This window comes from Dermacentor silvarum, chromosome 2, assembly GCF_013339745.2.
Source record: "Dermacentor silvarum isolate Dsil-2018 chromosome 2, BIME_Dsil_1.4, whole genome shotgun sequence".
In the NCBI taxonomy this organism is placed as follows: Eukaryota; Metazoa; Arthropoda; class Arachnida; order Ixodida; family Ixodidae; genus Dermacentor; species Dermacentor silvarum.
This window is the reverse complement of record NC_051155.1, coordinates 87174548-87200956: the sequence shown is the minus strand read 5'-3', so window position 1 is coordinate 87200956 and position 26409 is coordinate 87174548. Positions and strand designations below refer to the sequence as shown.

General features: G+C 48.4%; 1 protein-coding gene across 1 annotated transcript in view; it reads right to left on the bottom strand.

Moving 5' to 3' along the window:
• Positions 1–9964: 9964 nt before the first annotated feature.
• The window catches only part of LOC119440202 (2-Hydroxyacid oxidase 1), a 76108-nt gene continuing 59663 nt past the window's right edge, over positions 9965–26409 (bottom strand). The window contains exons 7-10 of the mRNA XM_049661442.1: positions 22796–22887; positions 13832–13993; positions 12765–12834; positions 9965–10206 (exon numbers count right to left, since the gene is read on the bottom strand). Coding sequence (XP_049517399.1) covers positions 10112–10206; positions 12765–12834; positions 13832–13993; positions 22796–22887 — 419 coding nt within the window. The 3' untranslated portion in view covers positions 9965–10111. The remainder of the gene's footprint in view (positions 10207–12764; positions 12835–13831; positions 13994–22795; positions 22888–26409) is intronic.

Sequence of the window (26409 nt, the reverse complement as noted above, 5' to 3'; positions counted from 1 at the left end):
GAACTTTGTTTCCAGCGACTCTTTTTTTGCCCTTTAGCGAGTTGTATCTTCGCATTTGTATATTCCATTCTATCTTCGCATTTCTAATATATACATTGCAGAACTCCCACTTTTTATTTGTACTCTCTGCTGCGAGTATTATCTCGGTGTAATTACAATACACGACGAATTACAGCTGCTCCTGCGCAATCGATTGCAACGAGGGATAGCGTCATTGAGGTTTCTTCCTGGCCGTTGCATATGTAGAAAAATGTAAACAAGGTTCTTGAATGACAAAGATTCATCGAAATATTTGTCCTCAACTTATTCATTTCATGGCCTTTACGTTTTTCATATGAGCTGCACGCACTGCTTGGCTGGTTTCGAACTGATATTGACCCTTTTCGCGGCGATCCCGTGGGCGCTGCCATATTTGATCACGTGGTGACGCGTCCATTGCTTGCCTCAACTGCCTCCGTTGCCTCCTTGTTTACAATGGAACTGTATGACGCCGGCGCGGCTTAGAAAACCTCTGTTTTCGGAGATATCGTAGGCGGTGACTAGGTGGACGACACAAAGCTTTGATCACAGCTTGAGAGAACATGCATAAGCTCTTTCGGAGCTGATTGAGCTATGTCCCAACGGCGCAGGCAGTTTATATGGTGCTTCTTCTAAAAGCGGGGCTAAATATGCATTCCAAGCTTTGCGATTATGAATTCAGTCAAGATTAGTGTGTTTTGCTCTTTGTTCTTTATTCGGCAAATATTTTGAAGAAGTGGCTTGTCAGTTTCTGACTCAGTGAAGTTCCCTGGTGCGGCCACTATCTGATTATTTTCTGCCTAATCGCTCGCGGGTGTGCTCAGTTCCGAATCCGATAGATCTGTTCTTGCTGCGCACAAGGCTTGAAACGTAGCTATTTTGTACATTGTAATACCTTGTAGCAAATATATATTACAGCTAGTAACTTGCTTACTCTTGTGGACCGTCACGAAACATTCAGCTTCGACCATTGGTGCGCCATAGGCGTAGTCCGTCATTTATTGTGTGTATACAGTGCGCATATATTCAAGTGTGCGTCCATTCACTTATTCTTGATACGTCGGCGATAGAGTGGGCGTAAGTTTTCCTGCCATTTCGACAGATGTGTATAGATAACGTGCGCGAAACGTACTATGACAGGAAGCGGCGCTACTCCCTTTGTCATTGTTTAACGAGTGGTACTCACTGTTGCCGACGTTCTGGGGATGAAACCCTTTCTTTAAAGGTTAGCGATACAAGGCTGGTGGATGAGCAAATTTCTGTATCCTCGAGGAAACCTGTACATCACGAAGTGCCGGTAACACGTTCGGACAGTTGCAGCAGCGGTCCGCGAACTTCGCCACACAGATTCATTCTATTCCTTAACATAACAGTCACTATTTTTGCAGCCAACTACTGCACGCGTCTTCAATCCACATTATTCAATCTAGCATAATTGGAGCACAGTGTGTTAGCGAAAACTCAGTTGCATTTCCTACAGCTGATCGCACAGAAGCAAGGTAGAATCGGTAATGATTTCGTATTCGTGCGCGGTCGCTGAGGAGAGGTATGGCGCGCCGCCGTGAGCGCCATCTCGTTTCTCTAAAACAAACTGCTCCGCGAAAAGGGTCAATAGTTCTAAAGTTCATGAGATGTTTTCTTTACTTATTAATTAGACAAAAAACATGGAAGCATTGATACCAGTTATTTATGCCACAATTTTTGGGGCATACGAATATATTCTGTTATGAAAACATACATATTTTAATGGACAGTGCATAGCGTTCAAAAATTCGTTTGCAGCATCTAATATACAATGAAATTGGCAATGCAGTTATTATTCATGCATTTGATCCCTCGACAAATTCTATAAGGAGGAGGCCGCGCTGCAACCTGAGCCCCCCCCCCTAACAAAATTTCTGGCTACGCCACTGTCGCAGGTGGTAGGCGGGCCGGCGTCTTGCCGCTGCGGGTGGCGGCTGTTGCGTCGTGCGCCGCGTTCCTGGCGTTCGGGTTAGCTGCCTCAGAGGTAGCGTGGCCGGAGTGGTGAGCTGGTTTCGGCGAACTGGCTGGTCGGGAGGCGTAGGCTTTATACAGCACTGGTGTCCTATCGTCTGACTGAAGCTCTTGTGCGGTTATGGTGTGGCCTTCAACCGTTACTTCCATCATAATGGCTGGCGTTGCTGGCGGTGTCGGCGGAGAGGTAGAGTCCGGGTGAGGCTTAACTGGGCAGCTGAGCGTCTCGGTCCGATAATCGTTCTCAGCACAAAAAAGGTCGGATTTCGCCCAGAATGGGCGGTCTCCCTGTCTTCCTTAAGCACTTATGTCGCTTCTCGAGCAGATTAGTGGCCGTAGGAGAGATTGGGTATATATGAGCAGCACGTACCGTTTGCCGGAGCCGACGTTGCAGGCATCCGCTCGCGATGGCCCCTGCGCGGCGTCTGTAGGCCTTCAGGGAGCACGGCACAGAACGCGCGTTTGCTCTCCGACGTGCGTTCGCTCCGCGTGAAAGTGCGCTTCCCTCGAGCCTGTTCACTCGCACATACAGCGTCCGCATCACGGCGATGATTTGATCGCCGTTGACGTCATACGGAATCTCACGGCGACGGCGACGACGACGGCGACGACGACGGCGACGCTCACGGCAGAAATCTGCTTTTGAGTGTCCATATAATTGCTATCGCAATAAAATCTTGGTCTTCTGCATGTTAATATTCAACCCCACTCTTACACTTTCTCGGTTAAGGTCCTCAATTATTTGCGGTAATACGTCTCTTTTGTTGCTGAATAGGACAATGTCATCTGTAAACCAAAGGTTACTGATATATTCGCCATTGATTCGCACTCCTAAGCCTTCCCAGTCTAAGAGCTTGAATACTTCTTCTAAGCATGCAGTGAATAGCATTAGAGAGATTGTGTCTACTTGCCTGACCCCTTTCTTGATAGGTAACTTTCTACTTTTCTTGTGGAGAACTAAGGTTGCTGTGCAATCCTTGTAGATATTTGCCAATATATTCACGTATGCATTCTGTACTCCTTGGTTATGTAATGTCTCTATGACTACTGGTATCTCTACTGAATCCAATGGTTTTTCATAATCTACGAAAGCCATATAGAGAAGTTCATTCTACTCAGCAGATTTCTCTATTAGCTGGTTGATGACATGGATATGATTCGAAAGGGGAACAGCGCAAAAAAACATGACAAGAAGGGAGACACACACCAGCGCTGATAGATAGCGCTGATATTATTCATCGTAGAATATTCCTTCATGAAGCCAGCCTGTTCTGATGGTTGGCTGAAGTCAAGTGTTGCCCTGATTCTATTTGAAATTACCTTGGCGAATATTTTACAAAAAACTGAGAGCAAGCTAATGGGTCTATAATTCTTCAATTGTTTCACGTCTCCCTTCTTATGGATGAGTATAATGTTGGCGCTCTTCCAGCTTTCTGGTACACTTGAAGTCGTGAGGCATTGAGTGTAAAGGGCCGCAAGCTTTTCAAGTATATCTCCTCCATCCTTGATTAAACTGACTGTTATTCCATCTTCTCCAGCAGCTTTTCCCCTGGTCATGTCTTTCAAAGCCCTTCTAACTTCATCGCTAGTTGTAGAAGGGGCTTCCGTATCCTCTTATTCAGTACTTCCAATGAAAGTAGCTTGACTGCTATGGGTACTGCATATGTCAGTACAGAATTCTTCCTCTGCTTTTACTATGTGATCGAAATTGCGGATGATATTACCCTGCTTATCTTTCAGTGCATACATGTTGCCTTGTCCTATGCCTATTTTTCTGCTCACTGATTTCATGCTGCGTCCATATTTGACTACTTCCTCAATCTTTTCCATGTTATAATTTCGGATATCCCTTACTTTCTTCTTGTTGATCAGTTTCGACAGTTCAGCGAATTCTATCTGGCTTCTGGAGTTTGACATTTTCATATTTTGCCGTTTCTTTATTAGGTCCTTTACTTGGAGAGCTAACCTACTGGTTGCCGTGGTGCCTTACCTCCCATTTCAATTGCTCCTTCTGAGATCAACCTAGTTACAGTTTCACTTATTACCTCCATGTTGTCTTTATCTTCCTGCTCTAAGGCTGCCTATTTGTTTGCGAGCACCAGCCTGAATTGGTCTGCTTTTACCCTTACTGCGTGTCTAGGTAGCCCTGTTTCTTCTCGACTAACTTTATTCTTTCTCTCGTCAACTACGCCGTGCATTTCAGAGGCCATGCACAGGTTTCGCGGCGGCGGCGCCATGAGACACATCCTAGACCTCACTAACCTATGGTCACTGCACTTTACCCTACCTAACACTTCTACATCCTGCGCTATGCTGGGATCGGCAGAGAGTATGAGATATATTTCATTCCTTGTTTTTTCATTAGGGCTTTTTCCAGGTCCACATCCTGTTGCTGCGCTTCATGGAGAAGAGAAGGTATTCATTATTCGCAGCCTATTCCTTTTGGCCAATTCCACAGGCATCTCTCCCCTAATGTTCCTAGAATCAATGCCGCAGTTGCCAAGTGCTTCCTTGCCAGCCTTCCTTTTACAGCGTAAGCTGTTATGGGCGCATTCCAATAGCCGTTTCGGGTCGCGATGATGCCGCCACCGCTGCCGCCCCGTAACCGCTATCATGTGCGAAAGAAAGTACCCGCTCTCCGCCGGGATCGAGCCCAGGCCTGCTGCGTGGGAGGCCGGTACTGTACCACTCAGCCACGCAAGCGCTTGCTTTCCGAGCGGGGGAAAGGCGCTAGCTATCGGCGATGGAACGCGCCGGCTTGCACGCGTGACGGCGTCCCAAGCGCGTTCCTGACGCATTCACTTAAATTACTACGTATTACTGTCGCAACACTCGTCTAGTTTAAGCTGTGACTGTGCTACGGGTGCCGCGCAGGCCTGGCATTTTTTCCCCACTTTTGCATTGAAGTCGCCCATGACTACAGTATACTAAGTTTGCACCTTTCTCATTGCTAATTCAACATCTTCATAAAACTGTTGCATTTCTTCATCAACGGGATTGGAGGTTGGGGCGTAGGCTTTTACAACCATCATTCTATACCTCCTATTTAGCTTTATTACGACGACTGCTACCCTCTCAATAATGCTGTAGAATTCATCAATGTATCCCGCTATGTCCTTATGGACTAGAAATCCTACTCCGAATTCGCTCTTATCACGAAGACTTCTGTAGCAAAGGACGTGGCTGTTAGTCAGCACTGCATAAGTCTCACCAGTTCTTCTCACCTCACTAATGCCAATAATATCCCAGGCAATACCTGATAATTCTTCAACTAACCCTACTAAGCTAGCCTCACTCGTTAGGGTGCGCGTGTTGAACGTTGCTAGGTTCAGTTTCCATTGGCGGCCTGTCCGGACCCAGAAATTCTTAGCACCCTCTGGCGCGTCGCAAGCCTGATGCCGCCTTGGTCAGGTGCTCCACAGGCACTGAGCACTGAGGGCCATGGGTAAATTGTGGGAGTCATTTGGGAGGTAGCGGCCGAATACTGCACCAGGTAGGCCAATTTCTCTTCTGGTGAGAGAGTGACTATGTCGAAGATTCTGGGCTACTTGGTATGTGCCAGTAGATGTGCGCCGATCTTCAATTGACGTCTTTGACGCCAACTTGGGTAACTAGGTGTATGTGCCACTGCGAGTATACCGCTCTACACTGACGAAACTATCCCTTAAAGTTCTGAGCTGTTAAGCGGAATCAAACCCGCGTAACAATTGTTCCCCGCTCACAGCAACCCGACGCCATTAGCAGGCTGTGCCACAATTGCACTGGGTATGAGCCGCTTTTCAGTCAAGGCCCTTACCACCGGCGCTTTAGCGAGCTGTGTCATGAATGCGCTCTTCAATAAACCTCTCATCAACTAGGGTTACCGGGTATGTGCCACTGAGTGTGCTACAAAACGAAGGGACAATACTCAGCGTTCGAAGGCATTGGTGCGCCAGGCTTCCCCTCTCGGAGGCCACGCGCAGACTTCTCGGCAGTACAGCTAGATGGCGCAGCGTGCCCATAATCAAGCGCACGAGAATATCCCGGTTCCCCACATGCTCAGAAGCATGACGCGTTTTTGAGCTTTCGCACGTACCGGCGCGCGAGATCTTTCAGATACTATGTGCAGTCATCGCGGCGGCAGCGCCAGATGGCAACGACTGTTCTTCGGGAAGCACGAGAGAAGAATTTCCACTGCTTTAAACGCCTCATAAGTAATTTCTTGCGAAGGTGGCAATACGTTGTGCCAGTATTATTGGTTCGATGCTAAACGCACTACCGCCGTAAAACATCGTGAGAGGGTTTCTACCGCAATTTTTTTCTACATCAAGAATGTATATATGGCGGTCTTGCTGAGTGTCTGCTATATAAGCTGCTCAATACAAAACAGAATCTTTCCCACTTTCTCTATTTCCAAGTGTCTATGAAACCGCTCCTTGCAGGCTCATTAGCGAAGGTGGGCATGCGTTCGAGTGGGCGTAATAGGGATACTGACAGAAAATGTGAAAATTTTACGAAAATGCTGAAAATGAATCCTCACTGTGTGGTTACACCAAAAAGTAGTAGACACTTAGCTCATTTTTTGTGCCGATGGTTTTATTTTGGGCATTTTTGTGAGCGCGCGCATCACCGCCCGACCCGCGGGAGTTGGAAGGCATGAGGTCACGACACCCTCGTCGGATAGCCAGCCGGCCGGCCGCGGTCATTCGAAGCGCGCCGACGGCGCCATCGCGAGCATGAATTCAAGTTCTGGTGCCTCTACCAGCAATGAGTCCACGTCTGAAGACGAGGACCATTCCAACTTGGCAAGAAATAATACCGCTTACGGTTACGAGCCTTCCGCGTCAAGCGACGAAGATCAGGCGGCCGTGGAAGGGGCGGTCAGGTTTTCGCGAACCGTAGCGCGCAGATTTCGCTCTGCACCATACACTTGTGTAAGAATTATTTGTCATGTCCTCTGTAAACTTGCTGTTTCAAGAGCGCGCGTAGGCGAGGCAGCAGCGGGGTACTTCAGCACTGCGTGGATGACTGCTTAATAGTTTATGCCGTCGGGCGTGAGCAACTGCTGTGAGGTATCAGTACCTCCGAGACTCTCACGTCGACTTCGCCAACCGCCCGACAAATGGCAGCACCTGTTTGACGTTCTCCCCAGTTTTTCCTGCTTTTAGCCTGTGAAGAAGCAGAGCTATGTGTGTGTCCGCCCCACTGCCATGTAGCACTGATCTCGTGAGTCGCGCTTGCGCTCGCTAGCCATATATTGTTTAACTATGCTTTGCCAACATTTTTAAAGACATTACTGCTTTCGTGTCCAGCCTCGGGCATCTCGCGCCAGCCTCGCCTTCACAGTGCTCAAGAAGACTGCAAGTGAAGGAAAACAGTACTGACATCTTTTCGCCTCCTCTTTTCAAACGCGCCGCTGATCATTTCTGCCTTGCGTTTTCGTGAGAAGACCGATGGCACAGCGTCAGGCTTTAAGCATTGCCTTTTGAGTGGCATGCCGAGGCTTTTCAACACAGCCGGGCTCGTCACATAATCATCGTCGACAAAGTGGTCCGCGCAAATGAAGTCATTTTTTAGAGGTCTCCAGGCTGGGCGTAATGGCTGAAAGGCAGGTATCCAAAGTTTACGCACCTTCTCGTCTCTGGGAAACGTGTGCGACGGCATGTCACGACCGACGATGCTGTTATAACAGCAATGTCTGGGCATTTCCTTCTCCCGCGACGAACGCGTCAATACCGAGCGACGACCGCGGGAAGGCACATGCAAGACGCACCATCTGTGAGGAGCGCCGACGTGGATAATGTTTCGGAAGGCCACGTGCGAAGTCCGCCGAATGGGGTTAAACAAACGCTGCAAAGGACAGACACCCCCGGAAACACTGTGACGGCTGTGGCCGACATTGGCCACGTGCGCGCGGGTGAGTGTTATGACGTCGAATTTCAGCTTCTGCCGGCGACCGCTTGCCGGCGAGGTGCAACAGAAAATCGCAAAAGAAGATGTTTCTCGTTCTTTTTTTCAAAGCTGCTTGTTCTATTCATCATTTTCTACAGTTCAACTTTTGTTGCGACGCAGAAAACCACCCGCCAACTTTTGTGTCCGTATCCCTTTAAGTTTTGTGCTGATGTTGTCAGGGATAGAAGCACGCAGCAAGTCCTCAATTTCGCCCCAGAAAGTCAATGCGTCAACGGTGTGTGACCGTTTTTCGTGACCAGATTCGCTGCATTAGTTGATGGATGTTTCATGAAGCCGTACAGGGAAGCCCATTGTCTGGAGCCAGACAGTGACTTCACCCTTAGTAGGGCGATTTGTCACAATTTCTTTGTTCGCTTTGTTTTCTTCGGGGCACATATTTTTCAGGATAGGCTACACTGCGGTGTTTGGCAGAAAATTGCTCGCTTTTCGAAATAGAGTGTAGTTGGTGGTGAAAGTGGTACATCCGAGACAAAAACTTCCCCTCTCCCGCGACTGCAGAATTCTTAGAGGCTACGAGTTCGCCTCGGTTGTCTATTGCCGCGAGCGCGGAGGGCACACGGAGGGCTTGCCAACGACGACTTGCACCAAGACACGGCAGAGTTGACGCTGAAATATTTTCTCTGGGCGTACACCACTCCAGTCTCCAAACGAAACATTATGTTGAGCGCGCAGTCTGCTGGCTGATCCCGCCCACAGCCCACTTGCGGACTCCCGAGCTGCTGATAAGAGTAGCTGGGCTCGAAGCGCGACTCACCGTAACCCGGACGCATTTTTGGAGAACCTGGCGTTTGATAACCGGTAGCTCGTATCCGCACTCATGCATCACCGTACATAAGCGCAGCAACATCCGCGCCACACGTGCGCGACTTCTCTCAGCTTTTTTGAATATTCCAAGTTACCTCTTTTGACACATATATTCCCATAACTGTTGTGTTTTTAGCGCATGATAGTCGCAACACCTCCTGCATCATTAAAATTTCCATCTACTTGTTTTACAGCGAAGCTGTATCCGCCAACCTCCCAATGGATTTGTCATGTCCGTGGGCAAAAACATAACGAATCAGCTGGAAGCGCGCGCCGCGTGAGCCGCTGGTTTCTTTGCCGCGTCATCAGATGGCGCTCGCCTCCGTGCATCCGCAGCAGCGGCGGCGGCAGCCGTGTGGACTAAAGAAAACGCAAGAACCAGAAAGCTCGTCTTCGCGCATAGCGTTCGCCGCAAGTGTTTCCCGGTAAAGATTACAGTTGCATAAGCCGCAGTTGCCAGGAAGCGGCAACTGTAGCATACGAAGCAGAGAGTTACGTAACTGTACTTTCAGATGTAAAAGAAGAACCCGCCTAGCAACTGATTTGTGTTGTGACGGTGCTATGGGAAGGCCAGGTATAGCGAGGACTCCTGAATAGCCGCGTGCATACTACACGCGGCGAATGTACGGTTAAACGCATTTCTCTTTGGCCCACTCTTTGTACGTGCATGAAGTAGGCGCAAGTTGGAATCAGCTAGCGCAAGACAGGGGTAATTGGAGATCACAGGGAGAGGCCTTAGTGGGCCTAGTGGGCCTTAGTGGGCCTAAATATAGGCTGGTGATGATGAAGTAGCGGTGGTCGGTGGTCAAGTCGCAGGCCGTTGAAACGTCTTACGCTAATAATTAGTTCATGTGAATGTCGCTATGTGAGTACTTTAAAGCTACGTCACAATGAGTAATCGTTCTAGTTGTCTGTACACTTTTTTTGTATTGTGTCCAACCAATATTTGCCCGAATAACTCTCTTTCCTAAATGGCGAAGGTGTGGTGTTAGCCGGCGGCTAACAGTTGAGGTGCGGCGAGCAGCAGTTTCTCCTCTTTTATTCTGCTGACGAGCTGGAATACACGCATGTTTTTACAGAAGCCATGTCTGATGAGTATGCATTATGACTCGAATAACAAGTTTATGTATTTTCTTGTTCCCAAATTGTACCTCGTGCTCCGGGATACGTGCAGATGTGCTAACACTTTAATTTTGTTTGTAGTAAGGTGCGAAGAACGCCGCACTAATTATTAGGCGCCAATGAAACGCGATAGGGTGGTGACTACCGCGCCCAACTCGCACATGCATATTGCCGCAAGGAACCATTTCCCACTCCACTTGCGGTGCTTATATCTTCTTTTCTACGCCTCTTGTACGCTTTGCTGCTCCAGACTTCCGCTGCTGGAGTCGTGACACCGCACAAATGACGAGTCGATGTCATCCACTGAAGGGCAGCCTTTAAAAAACAAAACATAAGAATGTGGTTAAGCGCGAATGTTAAGAAATGTACAGCTGCAGCGGAGAAAGATTAGCACAAGTGACCGATCGCCCGATCAGATAAATTGAGGCACGCGACGCTGTGTTTCCCTAGCACGCCAAAAACGAGAGTGCCAAGCACCCCCTCTTTAAAACATGAATCATGTGGTACCTTAGATACGAGTGTGCACGGGAATAAGAGCGCTACGTACAGCAATTTCCCTGCTCCGGTAATCGGCTACTTGTACTAATATTTTGCGTTGCAGCTGTACATTAAACAGCATGAGAATGCTCAAGAAAGAAAGAACACAAATGTGCGCCCGTACTCGTCAAAGCATTTCATAGGCTGAAGCAGATTGTTAGGTCCTGGACTTGAAAACCATGACAATGAACGTATTGTTAGGAAACGCCACCTGCCGATAAGAAAGTGTTCTCGCGACGGAAAATCTTTAGGAATTTGAACTCAATTTCCACAAGAGTGCCGATCAGTGCCAAGCGATATAGAGTGCATAGTTGGAGGACCGGCGCTTGTGAGCGATATTTCGTTAGGCATCACTTCGTCCGTCCACCTGTGTGACGTTAGTCTTTTGTGTCTGTTGTGTTGTGTTTAATGGCGCATAAGCAACTAAGGCTATCATGCGCCAACCACAAGGTAAAATTTCTTTTCAACAGTTCGGTCACCTTATCGACACTCCTTCTCTGGGCAAGGACCCCTAGGATCCCAACAATTTAAAAACCTCAGTCTTCTTCTCTTTTGCTATTGCCTTTACGTATTTTACCGTAACAGCATCTTCGTTGTCCTTTCATCGATCAAGGATTGCTTTTACATGACCCTGAGCAACATCTAGACTTCTAAAGGTTGTTGTTTGGTGCACATTATTAGGTTTCGGTGGCTACTTACATTTGTCTGGCGCTTTATTGTGCGCTGCGGTAAGGGAAAGTGCGAGTGCTTAGTTTTCGACTATGTGAGGATCAGTAAATGTACTATGTGAAAGTCGAGAGAGCACCTTTATATTTAACGTGTCGTATGCGTGTCTCCCACTATGGTGTGCCCTGTAATCATATCTTGTTTTTGGCTTGTAAAACCCCAGAATTGATCATTCGTGCTTCATTGTTTCATTACGCACAACATAGCTGTGCTGACTGCCACAGCATTGTGGGTCAAATTTACGAGATATAAAGCCTTCTTCCTAAAAAAATCCCGCAGAACCCATATCACGATGAATGTTGACGTTAATGTGATCAGCGTTAAACTAATGCAGCAAACACCGTATTGCCGCCGCCGAAACGCCTCATGTGGATGAAACAGGGCTCCTGTCTCGCATTATTCCGGACACACCGCGCGATCTAGAGACGCTGTCGCGAAGTAGGGAGCGTGGCGTGTGCCTGGATATACCGGGTGAACGAATGGAATTAAATGAGTTCGCTAATTGAAGCGGTAGCGCACCAGCTTTCGCCGCTATCTCGCCGTGGCAGCCAAAACGCTCTTACAAGCTATGGAATATTTCACCATCTTCGGGAGTCGACTCTGGGTTATAACGGAGCAGGTCCTAATGGTTCTTTCACGAAGTACAATAAATCAGTCATCGTGACATCACTGTCGCCATCATGTCATACTAGTCGCCGTGCCATCGCCTTGCCAGTATCGTCACACACACGCTCGCGTCACACGCAAAATTCTTCGCCCTTCCCATGCATAACGCGCCATCTGGTAGCACTATGCGGAACCGCAAACTATGATTGACAGCCAAATGTGTCGAAAGTAATTGATTTCCTTAGTCCACGCGATCCGCAGATATTTTTCTGGTATGGACCAGGAGTGGGCCGTCCAGCGGGCCAGGGCCATTGCCGAGGATCTCCGAAGATTTTTCTCCGGCGATGGACCCCTGGCAGCCTAGCCCCGGGCACCAACAGCCATAACCGTTGTACAAATAAAGTTTATTCCCATCCTATCCTGTGAATTTGTGATAAAATTTCAGGAACAATTTTCAGCGCTGCAATCGTTCCTGGTGAAAATCCATCATCTCACATACAAATATGAAAGCCGAGCGAGCACTGCGTCTTTGGTTTATGTGTTACTGCGTCTTACTTACTGCGTCTTTCGATGTCAAATTGCCTACAACTGTGAGAGTCAAACTTTTCAAGTACTTTCTCGCAGCCATTTACGCGTGCCAAAATTAGCAATATTTAATGTTTCTTGTGGACCTATAGGCAAAACTTAATAGGTATATTTTATTTTAAATCTATAATCGTGCCGTGCACAATACCGTGTGTGGCTTTTACTCATTCTTCAGCGTCACTCAGAGGTGCTATTAAGAAATTCCAGACAGCTTCTCATGTCAATAGGCCCACCTTTTTGCTGCCGTCAAACAAATGTGCTCTTTCTTGATAACTAGCGTCTCCTGGAATGCTATGGTTCTTTGTACACTTCCCGCCATTCTATGGGTCCCTCACCTAATTCCCCCATGCTTTCTCGATATCGGATTATTCCATAGACAATGATCACTTGAAAGAATTTCGTTGCATATACAGGCTTACCTAAAAGAGCGAGAATCCGATCCAAGTCCTTCCTGAAGTTCTCTAACAAGTTGGCCACACCATCTTCTCCCTATAGAATATTAAAGAAATGTATAAGCCACGAATATCTGGCAGCTCTTCTGCCTCGGTACTTGCTGATAAGTGAGTTAAGTCTGGTTGGCTTAGCCTGCTATACTTTACAAGGAAGAACAAAAGAGGTCAAAAAAGAGGTAAAGTGGTACAATGTTTGCTTATGAGTGAGCTATTTTTAAAACCTCAAGTTTGTCAGGGAGTGGCCGCCGAACTATTTTAGCCTCGCAGGATGATGGAAACGCGGACCGCTGTGGATTAAACAGCCGACGTGCATATGCTTGCACATTCCTTTACTTTATCCAGCATAGTAGTAAGGGGAATGTTCCGGTACGTTCGACATCGCGGTGCTTTTTTTTTTTTTTGCTTTATTAACTTGTTCTCTTACGTTTAGTTACTAATAAACCCTCCATTTTCTAAGAAACTAGGTGCGCACATACAAAGCGTGTGGTACCACGCACGAAGGCCCCTGCAGCTCTCGAGTTGCAAGAAAACTCTTTTTTTTTCGAGGGCCCCTTTTTGTAGACCGCTGCCGTTGCCAACCTGCGCAAGGGCGATTAAAATAACAGTGTTTATTATCCCGATTAGTGAAATTTCAGTAACTATTACAAATAATATAGTAATCTTCGTTATAACTCTCCTTGTCCCCCTCTCTCTTCCATCCGAATCTCTTCATCTAGCTCGTAGAGCTAGCGGACATACGGCGTTCAGGCTTCAGCATGCATTGCGTTTGTTACCCGTATTGACGGGCTCCCCAAGCATGCCTTTGTTGTCGCTGCTTACCAACGCCGTTACGCTGTAGAACGAGACGTCGCTTCTTTGACTTTCGCCTACAATAGCCACAATTGGGTGGCATGGTTGGCCCGAACAAAAAGTTCGTGTACAATGCGCGTTAGGGCGTTTCATGTCATTAAAAAGCTAGTCCAGGGACGTCATACCAGAGGCTCTAGTATGGATGCTACTTTGAACGAAGGTATGTGTGGTTCGTTCCCTCTCACCTTTTGCGCGAGCGCCCAGACGACGGGGCGCCCGATGAAGGCAGCCTTGGCGCCCAGTGCCAGTACCTTGGCGACGTCTGCAGCCTCGCGCACTCCCCCGTCCACGTACACCTCGACTGGCATGCCTCGGACGGCAGCAGATACCTCACGCAGAGCCTCTAACTGCGCCAAATCATACAAAGTGTAGATATATAAGTGTTTTACAAATCATGCGAACATATAAACTACCAAGTGCCGAGAAATCAAACCGCATTATGCAGTGTGCATCAACCACGTAGCGCAGGTTTAGGTACGATGCAGCTTCAGGTGTATGTAACGTAAAGCTCCTGGATCTTCCAAAAGTAGCGACCACTATTCAGAGTGCCTCCTGGTTTGCGCCAAGTGACAAAGGTCTATTTGCGCGAGCTCCACGAGCCGCGTTACATGACGCGGCTGTGTAACATTAGGCAGCCAAACCACGAGTTCGGCGTCTCTATCAATGTCATTCTCTTCTTTCCATTCTTCTTTCCGTGAACAAACGAAGAAAAAATCCAACAGCCGGAAAGCAGTTAACGTCACATAAAAGTCATATCGCATCGATGGGCAGGTCCGGGCGCAAACGTGCGCGCCGACTGAAAACGGAGAACTATGCGCGCGAGGCCCGTGTCGTGCACCATTTGCTCCTTGTACAAACCAAGGGACGCGCTGTAGTTATCTTTCAATCGCCATTGCTCTGCGGCGTGATCAAAACCTATCGATATTTTTCAAATATCTAGGGGCTTTAATGTAATAGGCTATCAAACCTTCTTTCATTAAGCATATTTTTTTAGAGGCTCGAGGCGCCTACACTGCATTGGTTGTATTCTTGTTTTGCCTACGAAGCTTATGTCGTCCAGTAGTGCAGGTTCCTGGAGTGGTGAACCTTGCATGATCGGCTAAACCAGAACGACCACGCGCCGGTATAGTGGAGCGTCTCACCGTGCCAGTGTCACTGTCACGGAATACTCAGAGAACACCATAATAAATGAAGACCTGCTATCTCAGCCAACACTATCTTGAGCTTATACTGGCGTAGAGTTTTACGCTAAATTATACTGCGACAACTGCGAAAAAGCATCTTGTGAGCGCACAAAATCGCTGCTCAAGCACTCTTCACGAGCAAGCGTTCTGTGCCGAGTTCAAGCGAATGTGCCCCATGTACGTATGTCACGAAGTTTTCACACAATTTTCCTGGCCATCCCGCGAGATGGCGCGACGTTGCCGTTATTTGAGGATATCAGAGCTGATAGAGGGATGGTTGGAGAAAGGTAGGACGACGCGGAGGGATGATGGAGGGGTCACCCACGGAACGGGGAGGGGGTGCTTTCGGGGCACTCGGAGGCACATAAGTTGGAAAGGGGACAAGGGAGAAAACCTCCTTGCACTTCCCGTCAAGGTCGCTCGATTTCCGCCGAATGCTTCCCAAGGTCGATCCAAATAGGTCGCGAAGCTTCGCGCGAAAAGCGGTTGAGAACAACTTGTCACCGACATCAGCAAGGGCGGTTACGGGAGCAGGGATTGAAGCACGACTACGTTTGGAGGGAATAAACACTGGGAAAGAAAAAATCCGTTCTGTACTTAAAAAGAGACACGGTTTCATAGATTCAGCGAAAATAAAATTCCTAATCAACGTTACATATGCGTGGCGAGGGAAGAAAAGGCCACTGTATTTATTATAACATTATGAATTAATACCTTTTTTCAGCGCCCATTTAAGAAAGGGCGTTAACGCCGCTATCACTTGAAATGCAGACCTTGAAGTGTGCAGAGAGGTGCGCTCTCAAAGGTCATGTGTTGCAATACCTCAGACGTTGTGCTGTTGTACGTGCTTGTCGACAGTTGTCTGAATTCGGTGGCGCGGGTAGTTTCATCGTTTCTTAACCTGTTCAGGCAATCGTAGCGGGTTACGACTGCCAGATAATTGCTTGCTTTAGGTATTTTCATGTGGCTACGTTGGCCGACTGGCTTGGCGACCGACGATGGGACGAGCACTCTACACCGAAAGTTTTCGTCGTTCTTCAAAAAAAGTACGTTCTATGCATGGGTCCGATCTTTGCATGGGTCCGATGGGTCACACCTTTTGCTGCATCGCTTTCCACTCTTGAAGCTCGAAACGACCGATCGAATGGCGTGGCACTTGAAAATACAGCTCTAATGGCAGGACACCAAAACAAATTTAGCGTTTTTGAGAGCATGATGACGTCACTGCTGTTTTTAACGCATACGGAATCACATTATGTTTGCTTCCGCCGGAAGTGTTCCCTCCTCACAGAGATGGCGCTAAGCCAACAAACCCCATGAATCGCCATGTTTTGAACGTATGGGCTTCTATGGAAGCTTCGCTACCAAGTATACTAACCTTGTGCTTGCCTTCTGCCCAGAGATGGCACTCGTTAAGCGCACTCGATCAACAAGTGTCAGTCCATATTTGAACATGTGTACGGGCGCGCGAGCACCATACCGCCGGATCATCTAACGATGCAGTTGAGCCACGTACGCACTCACCGATGCATCCGATATACCTATGACGCCTGGGACGCTCTGGGGTGCTGTATATGCTGCGCGGCAGAAGAGGCCTCGCGTGCTTGCTATTGCCGGCATTGCTTCGCACTGTGCACTTAATGCCCCGATTGTGCGCATTTATGGATTTGCATTTGTGAATGCTCAACATAGCTGCGCACAGCTTCGCAGAATAATACATCTTTCACTTTCGGGTTATTACCAATCTCTATAAAAGAGGGATCAGCGATATTTTTAATGGTATACGCAATGCATGAATGATGATGGTATAGCACAATCAACTTGAACGTGAACGCGAGAATAGCAAATGAACACACTGACACGGTGCTTTTCTTCGTTTTTCTTGATCGCACATAAGATAGCTTTTGAAATGCAAGTGCTTACGTTTATACTATTGTAGGCAAGTGTCATCGTTAAGTTCACCTAACTGTTGAAATGGTGTAGATGGAATAATCAGATTCCTTGTTATTGAGTCCGTTTTCGCTGGTAGTCAAATACGCTGGCCATATAAACTTAATCTTAAGTCAATTCTATCCTTCAATTCATCGCATTAGGAACTTGTCAAGAATTGCATAGCAAAAGCATGCTTTGGAAACACACTAAATGCTATACCATCATTTACGGGACGCACCTTTCAGGTTGCAGGCCGCGCATGAACTCGAGGCTGGCTACGCAAGTGATGTACTGGTGACCGTAGCGGAACCTTTACACAACTCTGCTAAAAGGCCCAAGCGTCGAAGGTGTGAATATCGACAAGACAAATGTTGCTGTCGGTCCTAAATAAGTTAGGTATAGTGTTTGCACGAAGACAAAGCCAAAATGAGTCCTAACAGTAAAATGTTAAAAGAAGCAGTTGTAATAGCGACACAAGCCTACAGGTTAGGTCTTGTTGGCAAGACAACATACTAAATCAAATGCAAACGCATCAATGGGCACGGACAAGCCAGTGGACGCTGTGTTTGTGGCGCTAAGCGTGTGCAATTTCGTGTCCGGGGTCTTTCTGGCGCTTTCAGTACAATAACAAGTTCCCCATGCGTCATGTATCAAATTCGATTTGTTTGCGTGAAAGCTACGTAGATCCAACCGGCACATGTGTATAGACTACATGATAACAGTAACAGGATGAAGAAAGCAACAGACTAATTTATGCATTCTTTGCCATTAATGTCGCAGCTGCGGGTGTGAGTACACGTTACATGACGGGTCCAAAAATAATTTGTATTTCTGCGCATCAGCTTATATAAAACAATCAGTGTCAGCATATATTTACATAGGTGTTTTTAATGGGGGCGGTGGCGGTGTTTATAAGTATATACGATTATACACGTGTTGTGTGACGTGTGAGGAAGAGGGTAGAAGTACCGCGCTGTACCGCCGTTTACGGCATTGTCGCGCACAAAGCGAGAGACGTCAACAGGTCAACGAATGTAGGTGCACCAGAAGCGCGCGACGGCGTCTTGATATACGGTCCCCTGGCGACACTAATAGGGCTCCGTGTTTTCGGTTTTATCCGAAAAAATGCGATAAACATTAGCCGGTAAAATTTTTTACAATTCGGATTTCTCCAATAAACTCCGATTTCAAGGGAGAATATTATCTAGTTCCGTTCTTTATCGAAAGGGCAAGTTCTAAGCGCTCATTTATACAAATTCTGGTATGACCAATTTAAAGTTTACCGCGCGTCGACAGTATCTCGAAGACCGCACCCATCGCACATTTAATAACGGCATTGTCGCGCACAAAGCGAGAGACGTCAACAGGTCAACGAATGTAGGCGCACCAGAAGCGCGCGACGGCGTCTTGATATATGGTCCCCTGGCGACACTAAGGCGCGCCAGGCGACAGCGGCGCTAGGGCGCCTAGACAACATCGAAAATACGGGCCCCGGGCTTCGCCGCCCGCTGCCGCCGCTGCATCCCTCAAGATATTTCATTGGAGTGGATTGCACCCACGCGGAGTATTGGGTGTGTGTGATTGATCTGCTGTCTCTCGCGCGCGCGCGAGAGAGAGAGAACAGTCTCAGACAGCCACGACAGTGAGGGTCAAGCGTGGAAAGCCTGCTCACGGAAACCTTCGCACGCTCACATGACGCATTTCTGTGGCGCGTCAAGAGAAATTTCGCGTGATCATTATGGGACGAAACGAAAGCTTTGCGGCGACTACGTAAAAGAGTGTAGCGATTTCGAAGAGTCGACGTCCTCTGAAGGAGTCATTGTTCGCAAGCTTCGTCGTGTGACAGCATTGCCAACGGCAAGGGCGCCGTGAGAATTGCGGAGCATTGACGATCACAGCGCTACTTCCATATGAAGAAGGCCACGCAGACACAGGTGAGGTCTTGCTGAAGTGTTGGTGCTTTGAATTAATGGCTGCGTGAGAGTGAATGCAGCATGCTTCGTACAGTTTCACGAGGTTACGTCGTGCACGCTTAATTCTATGCCAGGGTCTAAACAGACTTGCATGGTTGGAGTCCGATTTGTTCACATGATCTTGTTATTCCTATCTCACAGGCAACTCGCCACAGCAAAGTTCGCTGGAAGAATGCATCACTCGGGCCCGCTCAAAGAGAGCATATGCGAATGACATCCCGCATCAGTTTTGCCGTGCACTCTGTCATGCTGGGATTCCACTGCACCAGGCTGATGGACCTCTTGGCAGCCTGTTTCGAAGCAAGTATCCGGTGACACGCACGATGCCAGGTAGTGACCAACTATATCGGAAATACCTACATGAGGCCAGTGACAAAGACTTTGCGACGATAAGCTCTTTGATAAAAGTACCCAGTCCCCGCCGGGATCGAACCCAGGCCCGCTGCGCGGGAGTCAAGTACTTCGCCACTGAGCCACGCAAGTGCTTTCTATTAGGCACGTGTCCCATAAGCGCTCCTTATAGGTAGGCGCGCAGGCGCAGACGACGAGATGCGGTTCAGACGAGGCGCGCAATCAACGCGCTCCCGAGCCTCCGCCAGTATGGTGGCGCCATCTAGTTAAGGCGTCTGCAAACGCATCGTGCCTGACATGTAAGTTACATATAGCAGTTTGATGCTGCATGCAACTGTATCTGGTATTCTGGATACCTCTTCAGTACACGTTACGTCGTCTGCTCGCAAGTGCGAACCGCTGCTGAAGAAGCGAATCGTACGTGCGCGGCTACAACCACGCATCATCGGTCTCAGCAGACTGCTGTGCAGAGAGCATTGCAAGCCACAGCTCGCTGTCGACGCCGGGTGGACCGTTCAGATCGTTCTCGTCAAAACGAGGCGAGGAGACTTTGCCGCGAAGACCCTGTTGTGAGTGGTGTCGAAATCGGAGCTACTCTTGAGCCGCTCCACCAGCTTACGCTTGACTGTGCTGCGTGTGCCGCGCAGGCCTGTTACTTTTTTGTGTGTGTTTTAAAATAAATTCAGATGCTGCATTGACTCTTAGACATGTTAAAATAAAGCAGACGAAATCCTACGAAAATTTGCGCTGGTGCGCTTAGATGCATTGCAATTAGATGCAAGGTGAAATCTCTCTGCAGGCTTTTTTTTTATTTTATCCATACCGCTAACGTGTGCAACGCCGTGCGCTTTCACCAGCTAGGAAAAATTTATATCTTCAGTTTGCAGAAGAAGGACCTGAATTGATAAGAGGCGAGGAACCATTGCCCTGGAAAATAAACTTGAAATGGGGTGTTACTTTGACGTCAATTAAGGGAGAAAAATTACGTTAACTCTTCTGGTGAATGAACCCCTGTGCTTCACGAGGATTCCGTTTGGCCTGTCAACGTTTCCTGGAACTAGATAATGTGGGTTTCGTTTAGACAGGCGTTCCGACGTTCCGCTCTAACAAGCTACTTTTCGTTGACAGGTGCCAGAAATCGCACATCAATGGCACATTTTAGGAGAGGTGTCCTGTACGTTCGTGTCCGCTTTATTTTTGTAGCGTTACGTTAATTGTGGTGAAGTTCAAAGCATTCAGACACATTACATGTGCGACTTCTCACTATATGTGCAAGTTAACTTGCAGTTGATTAAATCAGGTAACTGGTGCGCCCAGTACTCAGCCCAACGTGCGACATGTGCAACACTGATGAGACGCTCCCACACGTTATCTGTGTCTGCCCGAGCTACAGGGACGTAGCCAGGGGGGGGGGGGGGGGTTGGGGGGGTTCAAACCCCCCAACCCCCCCCCCCCCCCCCCCCCCCCCCTGACGGTGTTTGTCAAGGCTTTGACACACTGTGAAGTTTTGGGCGAGAATGTGGCGGCCGCATTCTGAAGCAACAAATGCGCAACAAATGAAGCAACAAATGCGGCAGCCGCATTTTAGATGATGGCGAAAACGCTCGAGGCCCGTTTACTTAGATTTAGGTGCACGTTAAAGACCACAGGTGGTCGAAATATCCGGTATACATTTCCGCCGCTTCCCTTCAGGTGCCGGTTAGGCCGCGCTGGCGCCGTGCGGACTGAACTCTTGAACTCCTGAATTCCCCTGAACGATACTCGCTGTAATGCGTCTGCATTTCCGGAAGAAGTTCCTTCTTAGAGATTTGCCCCGGCCCCCGAGCCACGCCGAGATAGTCTTGTCTGCGCGAGAAACTTCTCTTGTTTGCGATTGCGCCCCTATGGAAGGCTGGTAATTACTGTTGTGTTGTTGAATCCCAAACCAGCAATTACGGAAGGCTGGTAGTTGCTGTTTTGTTGTGGAATCCCAAACCAGCAATGCACACACGAAGGGGTTGATGACAGCAGTGAAATTCCACCGACTCGCAACAGAATGCACGAAACAGACAGCCAACAAGCATGAATTACTGCTGTGCGCAGTACAGCGTAAGTAAACTCTTGTTGCAGGCGCTGACAGTTCTCGTCGGAGTTCACGCGTCCTGAGAAATTTATTATGTGCACTATGCACTGAACAAGACCGGAGTTCATTCCTGCATCACTAGTACACCAATCAGTCGAGATTCTGTGAGGTACAAGGCCGCTTCCTGTTTGCACCGGCGTAAGTGAAGCAGAAATGAGTTGCACGCACTACTTTAAATGCGTACACATGCCATATCTATGCTATGCGGTGAAATTATCAGTACAATTCTGAATCTGTTGATGTAAAGGCAAATGACGGCTGCACGCTCACACACAGCGGAAGACACAGTGGCCTATGCCCTTGCCGCAGGAAATGCAACACTCTCCTTTCAGGGAGCAGGGCGACGAAAGCTTCGAGAAAAAATACGCGTTTTTGCGCGTATTTAAGTTTGCTAGCGCAAAGACGCAGCGAGCAAGCTATTGCTATGGGAGTAGGTATTGCCTGGTCACACGTGCATTTTCACGCATGTAGCCGTCCTTGACTTCGCCCCGACGAGGACGACGCCATCGACGCTTAACGGAAATTAACAATTAATGATGTCTTCTCCGATCGCACGAGTATTCTGAATGATGCGTTTTCGAAGACTGGTCCATTCAGTGGCGCGATGAGAGACCGTTGCTCCAAACGCCGACTGTACCTGTCGTACTTACTGTATTTACTGAGCTTACTTTACTTTTTACTTAATTTCTTCACAAGCACATGCACACGCGAGGGTGGGGGGGTGTCCCATGTCTTTGATCTACATGTATAGGGTCTGCTTAAACTACCGGACGTATATTAGCGATCACGTGACGTAAAAGAACGCAGAAGCTTGCCCCCCCCCCCCCCTCCGAAAAAAATTTCTGGCTACGCCCCTGCCGAGCTATACTGCCGAAAAACAGGTGATGTGCAGAGTGTTGGGCCAATTGGACAATCGTACACTAACGGAAATAAAAGCTTTAGGTCAGTGCTCTGAAATAACATCCGCGCTCAAGGCCTTGCCTGCATTACTAAGGTTCCTGCGGTCTACGGGCCTTCTCGATAGACTTTAAGAACGCCGCCCCCTACTGCTCTATAGTGTTCGCAGTTTGTGCTCGTCTCGCTTTCTCTCTACCCCCTTCCACTCTCTTTCTCTTTTTATCTCCCTACCCCTTCCCCCCGTGCAGAGTAGCCAACCGGAAATTCATCTGGTTAACCTCCCTGCCTTTCTATCCATTCTTTCTCTCTTTCCAGTTAGACTGGGAGGAGCCGGCAAAGTTTGAAAATCAAGAACCTTCGTGGTCGTTCTAGATGTGATGTAGCTGCTTGTCACCTTCGGCTATGACAGAGCAACAGCAAGGTGTAAATGTTGATGTTTTATTATGCAAGCTAATTTGACTTGAAGACGTGAGATAAAGCAAACGGGGGGTAACTTTAGGAAGTTAGTCACTAGGAAAGGCAAAACATAATGGGGCACTTGAAAGGGATTACTCGTACCTAAATGACCAAAAGTACAACGATGCTGCACATGTTAGTTTTTGTACTCTGTAGCCAGAGAAACGGCACCGCTAATGCAAAATTCCCAGCAATAAGCTCTGTACCGGCCATCTTACTCGGCAATGGACATACCGTAGTTATGGTTCCATCCAGCTGACGTCCCCCGTGGTTAGACACAAGTATAGCGGCTGCGCCATGTTCTGCGGCCAGCAGAGCGTCGTCTCCTGCGTTCAGCACAGCAGCAGCATAGGATGATATTTTTATGCTCCTTAGTATCAATCGCAATTCTAGGATCTTGGTTAGGCGTATACGGGACCATCAAAATATATGGAGCCAAGAATAACAACAGTTACATCTGCAGTGTTCTTGGCAAGCATTAGCAGCCTCTCCTGTCATGAGCTTACGATGGTCGTGCACTCACACTGAAGAGTGTTTCCTCTCAAAGTTTCCTCCACCCAATCGTGACCACAAGAAACATCTGCTCAAAGCCAGTTGTCAGCTAAATTTATGAACGACTTATAAATATGTGTGAGATTTATCTTTCCGAAAACACAGTCTTCTCAAGGGCATACACATGACTAATAGCATGAATAGCGGTGGAATTTTATTCTTATTACTGGACAGCGTGTCTACATCTCCGTGGCACGGAACATTTCCCACTTGCTCAAACGACTTCAGGTTACTTTTTCCTGATGCCTGCTTGGAACCGGTGCTCTCTTTAGGCAGCTGAGACAACGCGCCAGCTGCGACGTGGGTTAAAATTTAAGTGCGCCTCTGTACGTGGATTCCTGGCCGCATTTTTATTGGGTAGCAGCGAGGTCTTACTGTGGCCTCGGTCCTAGCCGAACTCGCCATCAGGCTTCAATTGGTCTTACACAGAACATTTTGCTGCGTACGAAGCCTGAAAGCTCCTGGCAGCCTGACTGCGTAATTCTTGGTGATCATTGCATTGATCAATGATCTGTATTTCGTATAATTACCATGCTTATATTTCCTTATGTTTAAAAGGTAATTCATTGCGTTCTATAATTCCCCCCCCCCCTCTATTGAATGCTTACTCAGCGGTGTAGTTAAGGTAATGTAAATAAGTAAACAAAACCTTTCAGAACAAATCTTCTCGTAACCTCTCGAACTGTCATCTCCGTGCTCTTTATCTTTCTTTAAAGCTACAAGTACCATTGACAGTTTCCCGCTTTGATGCGACACTGTTTTACCGCCTATAACTCGCGCTGGCCCATACGAAGGCTTGCCCGTTCGGTCATTGGAAGGGGTGACACGCATATGAGTGACTCGTGTGGAGGCGAACGAACTATTCAACACCTTTGTGCCTTTCTTCCCAGTACGCCGTTGAGAATGGATCACTGCGAACCGCATTGAACAGGCTGGGCTAATCACTGTGTTTAGAAACGATATTTGGACCATGGGCATGCACGTCGCTGATGCATCATAACGCGACCAAAGCATTACTATTCATAGACTTACTGCGCATATTCGCGTGAGCGCCACTGCTGCTCTTTCTGTCTACTTTTTTTATCCCTCTTTTCGTGCCGCTATCTCCTCCCCCCGCGCAGGATAGCAAGCCGAACGTGCGTTTGGTCAACCTCTCTGATTTTTATGTTCCATCTTTCTCTCTCTCGAAGCAAACCGAACAATCAATGCTCTAATTACGCTGGTGTTTGAGACAGAGCCCGTCAGAAACGAAAATTCCTCATATCTTTAGAGTACCTCAATCTGCTCTAACATAGTCTAAGCAATCGCTTTGAAATATGCAGGTCTGCAAATGGACAAACTCTCGTGGCAACAACACCGGTATTTCAGATCATGTCCTGGCTTCGCGTCACATGCCACATGTATTTTAACGCGATAACGTCAAGGGCCCCATGTCGGAAAAAAAAATCCGGTGTCGGCGTCGGCGCCGTTGTCCGTTAGAGAAAAATAATCCCAAACCAAGCCTCCCGAACCTACGCATGCCCTCTGCGTTGCGTATAGGCGTTACTGAACTAATTGAATTTCTCAGAAAATTTCTGAAGTACGACTTACGCACAACCTATAGACATGATAGCATTGCATATACACGGAAACTCAAGCACAAGCCCACTTTCCCGCTGCCGTTGGTGGCCTGTCTTAGTGGGAGCGGCGCGCACCGCTCGCTTCCTTGCAATATCATCAAGATGGCGCTCACTTCCGCGCATCCGCGCCTGCGGCGGATCCCGCCGTGTGGGGGACAGAAAAAGGGTGTCAGCTTCTCCCTAAAGGCGAAGCATCGATTACGACAGCAAATTAGTAGACAACTATAGGAAGTAAGGATAGTAGTTTTATCTGCCGTATAAACTTGGAAATGTTCGCCTGCAAATTAAATTGGCAAGCATGGTGTCAGCGTCCACAGGCAAACATGAACACATCACACTCGATCACCGCGGACCCTCGCTGTCAAAACGCTAGCGTCAGGAAACGCGGCAGCAGCAGTGAGCGAAGTGGCCGTCGTGCTGCGTATCGCTTCGAAGCAAACTTCGCGACGAGAACACCGCACGCATAAAGGTATGAGCCGCCTACAGATTGCTTTCAAGATAAGACGCGCGACCGCGCGCGGCCGTGCACAGTACGCAGTTGGTGCCGGAGTCAAACGCCGCCCTCTCCCCCTCTCCCTCCCACGCTGCCTCCCTCCTTGCGCGCCCCCGAGATTGAGGCGCGATGGGCGGTTCTGTATGCGTGCGGTAGCGAAATGCGCAGTTGCTGTCGGAGAACAACACCACCTCCCCACTCCCTCCCTCGCATCCGCCCACGGCCTTTCGCATGACGGAAGACGGCGCTTTTCCTGTCAGCTTCCCCCTGTTGCGTGGGCGAGATGGATCCGCGTTTTACGGCTTACCCTCGCACGTTATCACTCGCAGATACAGCTTACGGCACTCGGCGACGATTTTATCGCTGTTCGACTTTATACGGAACCTAAAGGCGACGGCGAAGCCGACCGCAGAAATCCGCCTGGAGTATAGATATAATTGCTAACGCAACAAAAAAAAAAATCACAGCATATCCACGAGGTGAATGATGATGATGGGGCGAAGCTCGGGTATCATCGGTAAACCGTGAATACTCCGAGTAATTCGCCCAGTATATGATCAAGTAAACACGTGAGAAACAATGTGTGTGTATATAGACAATACGTTTTATTGCGGAGTCCCTTCATTACCACGGCTTTGTGGTCCGTGAAATGAAGGGATAACGGTTGGTAAACGCCGCTGCTTCGCGTTCGCGAACGCCCGAGTCTTCGCGCCGCAGCCGTGCCGCTTCTGCCTCTCTTTCTCGCACTACTTTACCTGAATTATCCTGCTTCGCGCCGCCGCCGCGCTGCCTTTCGTGAAGCCGCGGCCTCGCGGGCTCTCTCCGCGGGATTCTGCCTGCGAGGGCGCGCCGCGGCCGCCTTCCGTGCTCTCCGCTCCGCAGCCTTGTCTTCCATCAGGCGACTCCGAGCGAAAGAGAAAGCGCGTCAAGAGCGAGCACCTTTTATTATAACACCCCCGAGCGGTAACCCGTCGCACTGCATTGTAGGTTTTCACATCAACTATACGAAAAAGTAGCGCCATCTAGTGACATTACATACACTTACATATAGAAAGATCGACACTTACGCCATGTAGTGAACACTTCATAAAACTACAGGTGGCTGCATACTACATCGGAGGAAGGACAGACCCACGCCTAGAGTGTACTAGACAATGGTCGAGTGGGCCGAACGGCGCTCTGCC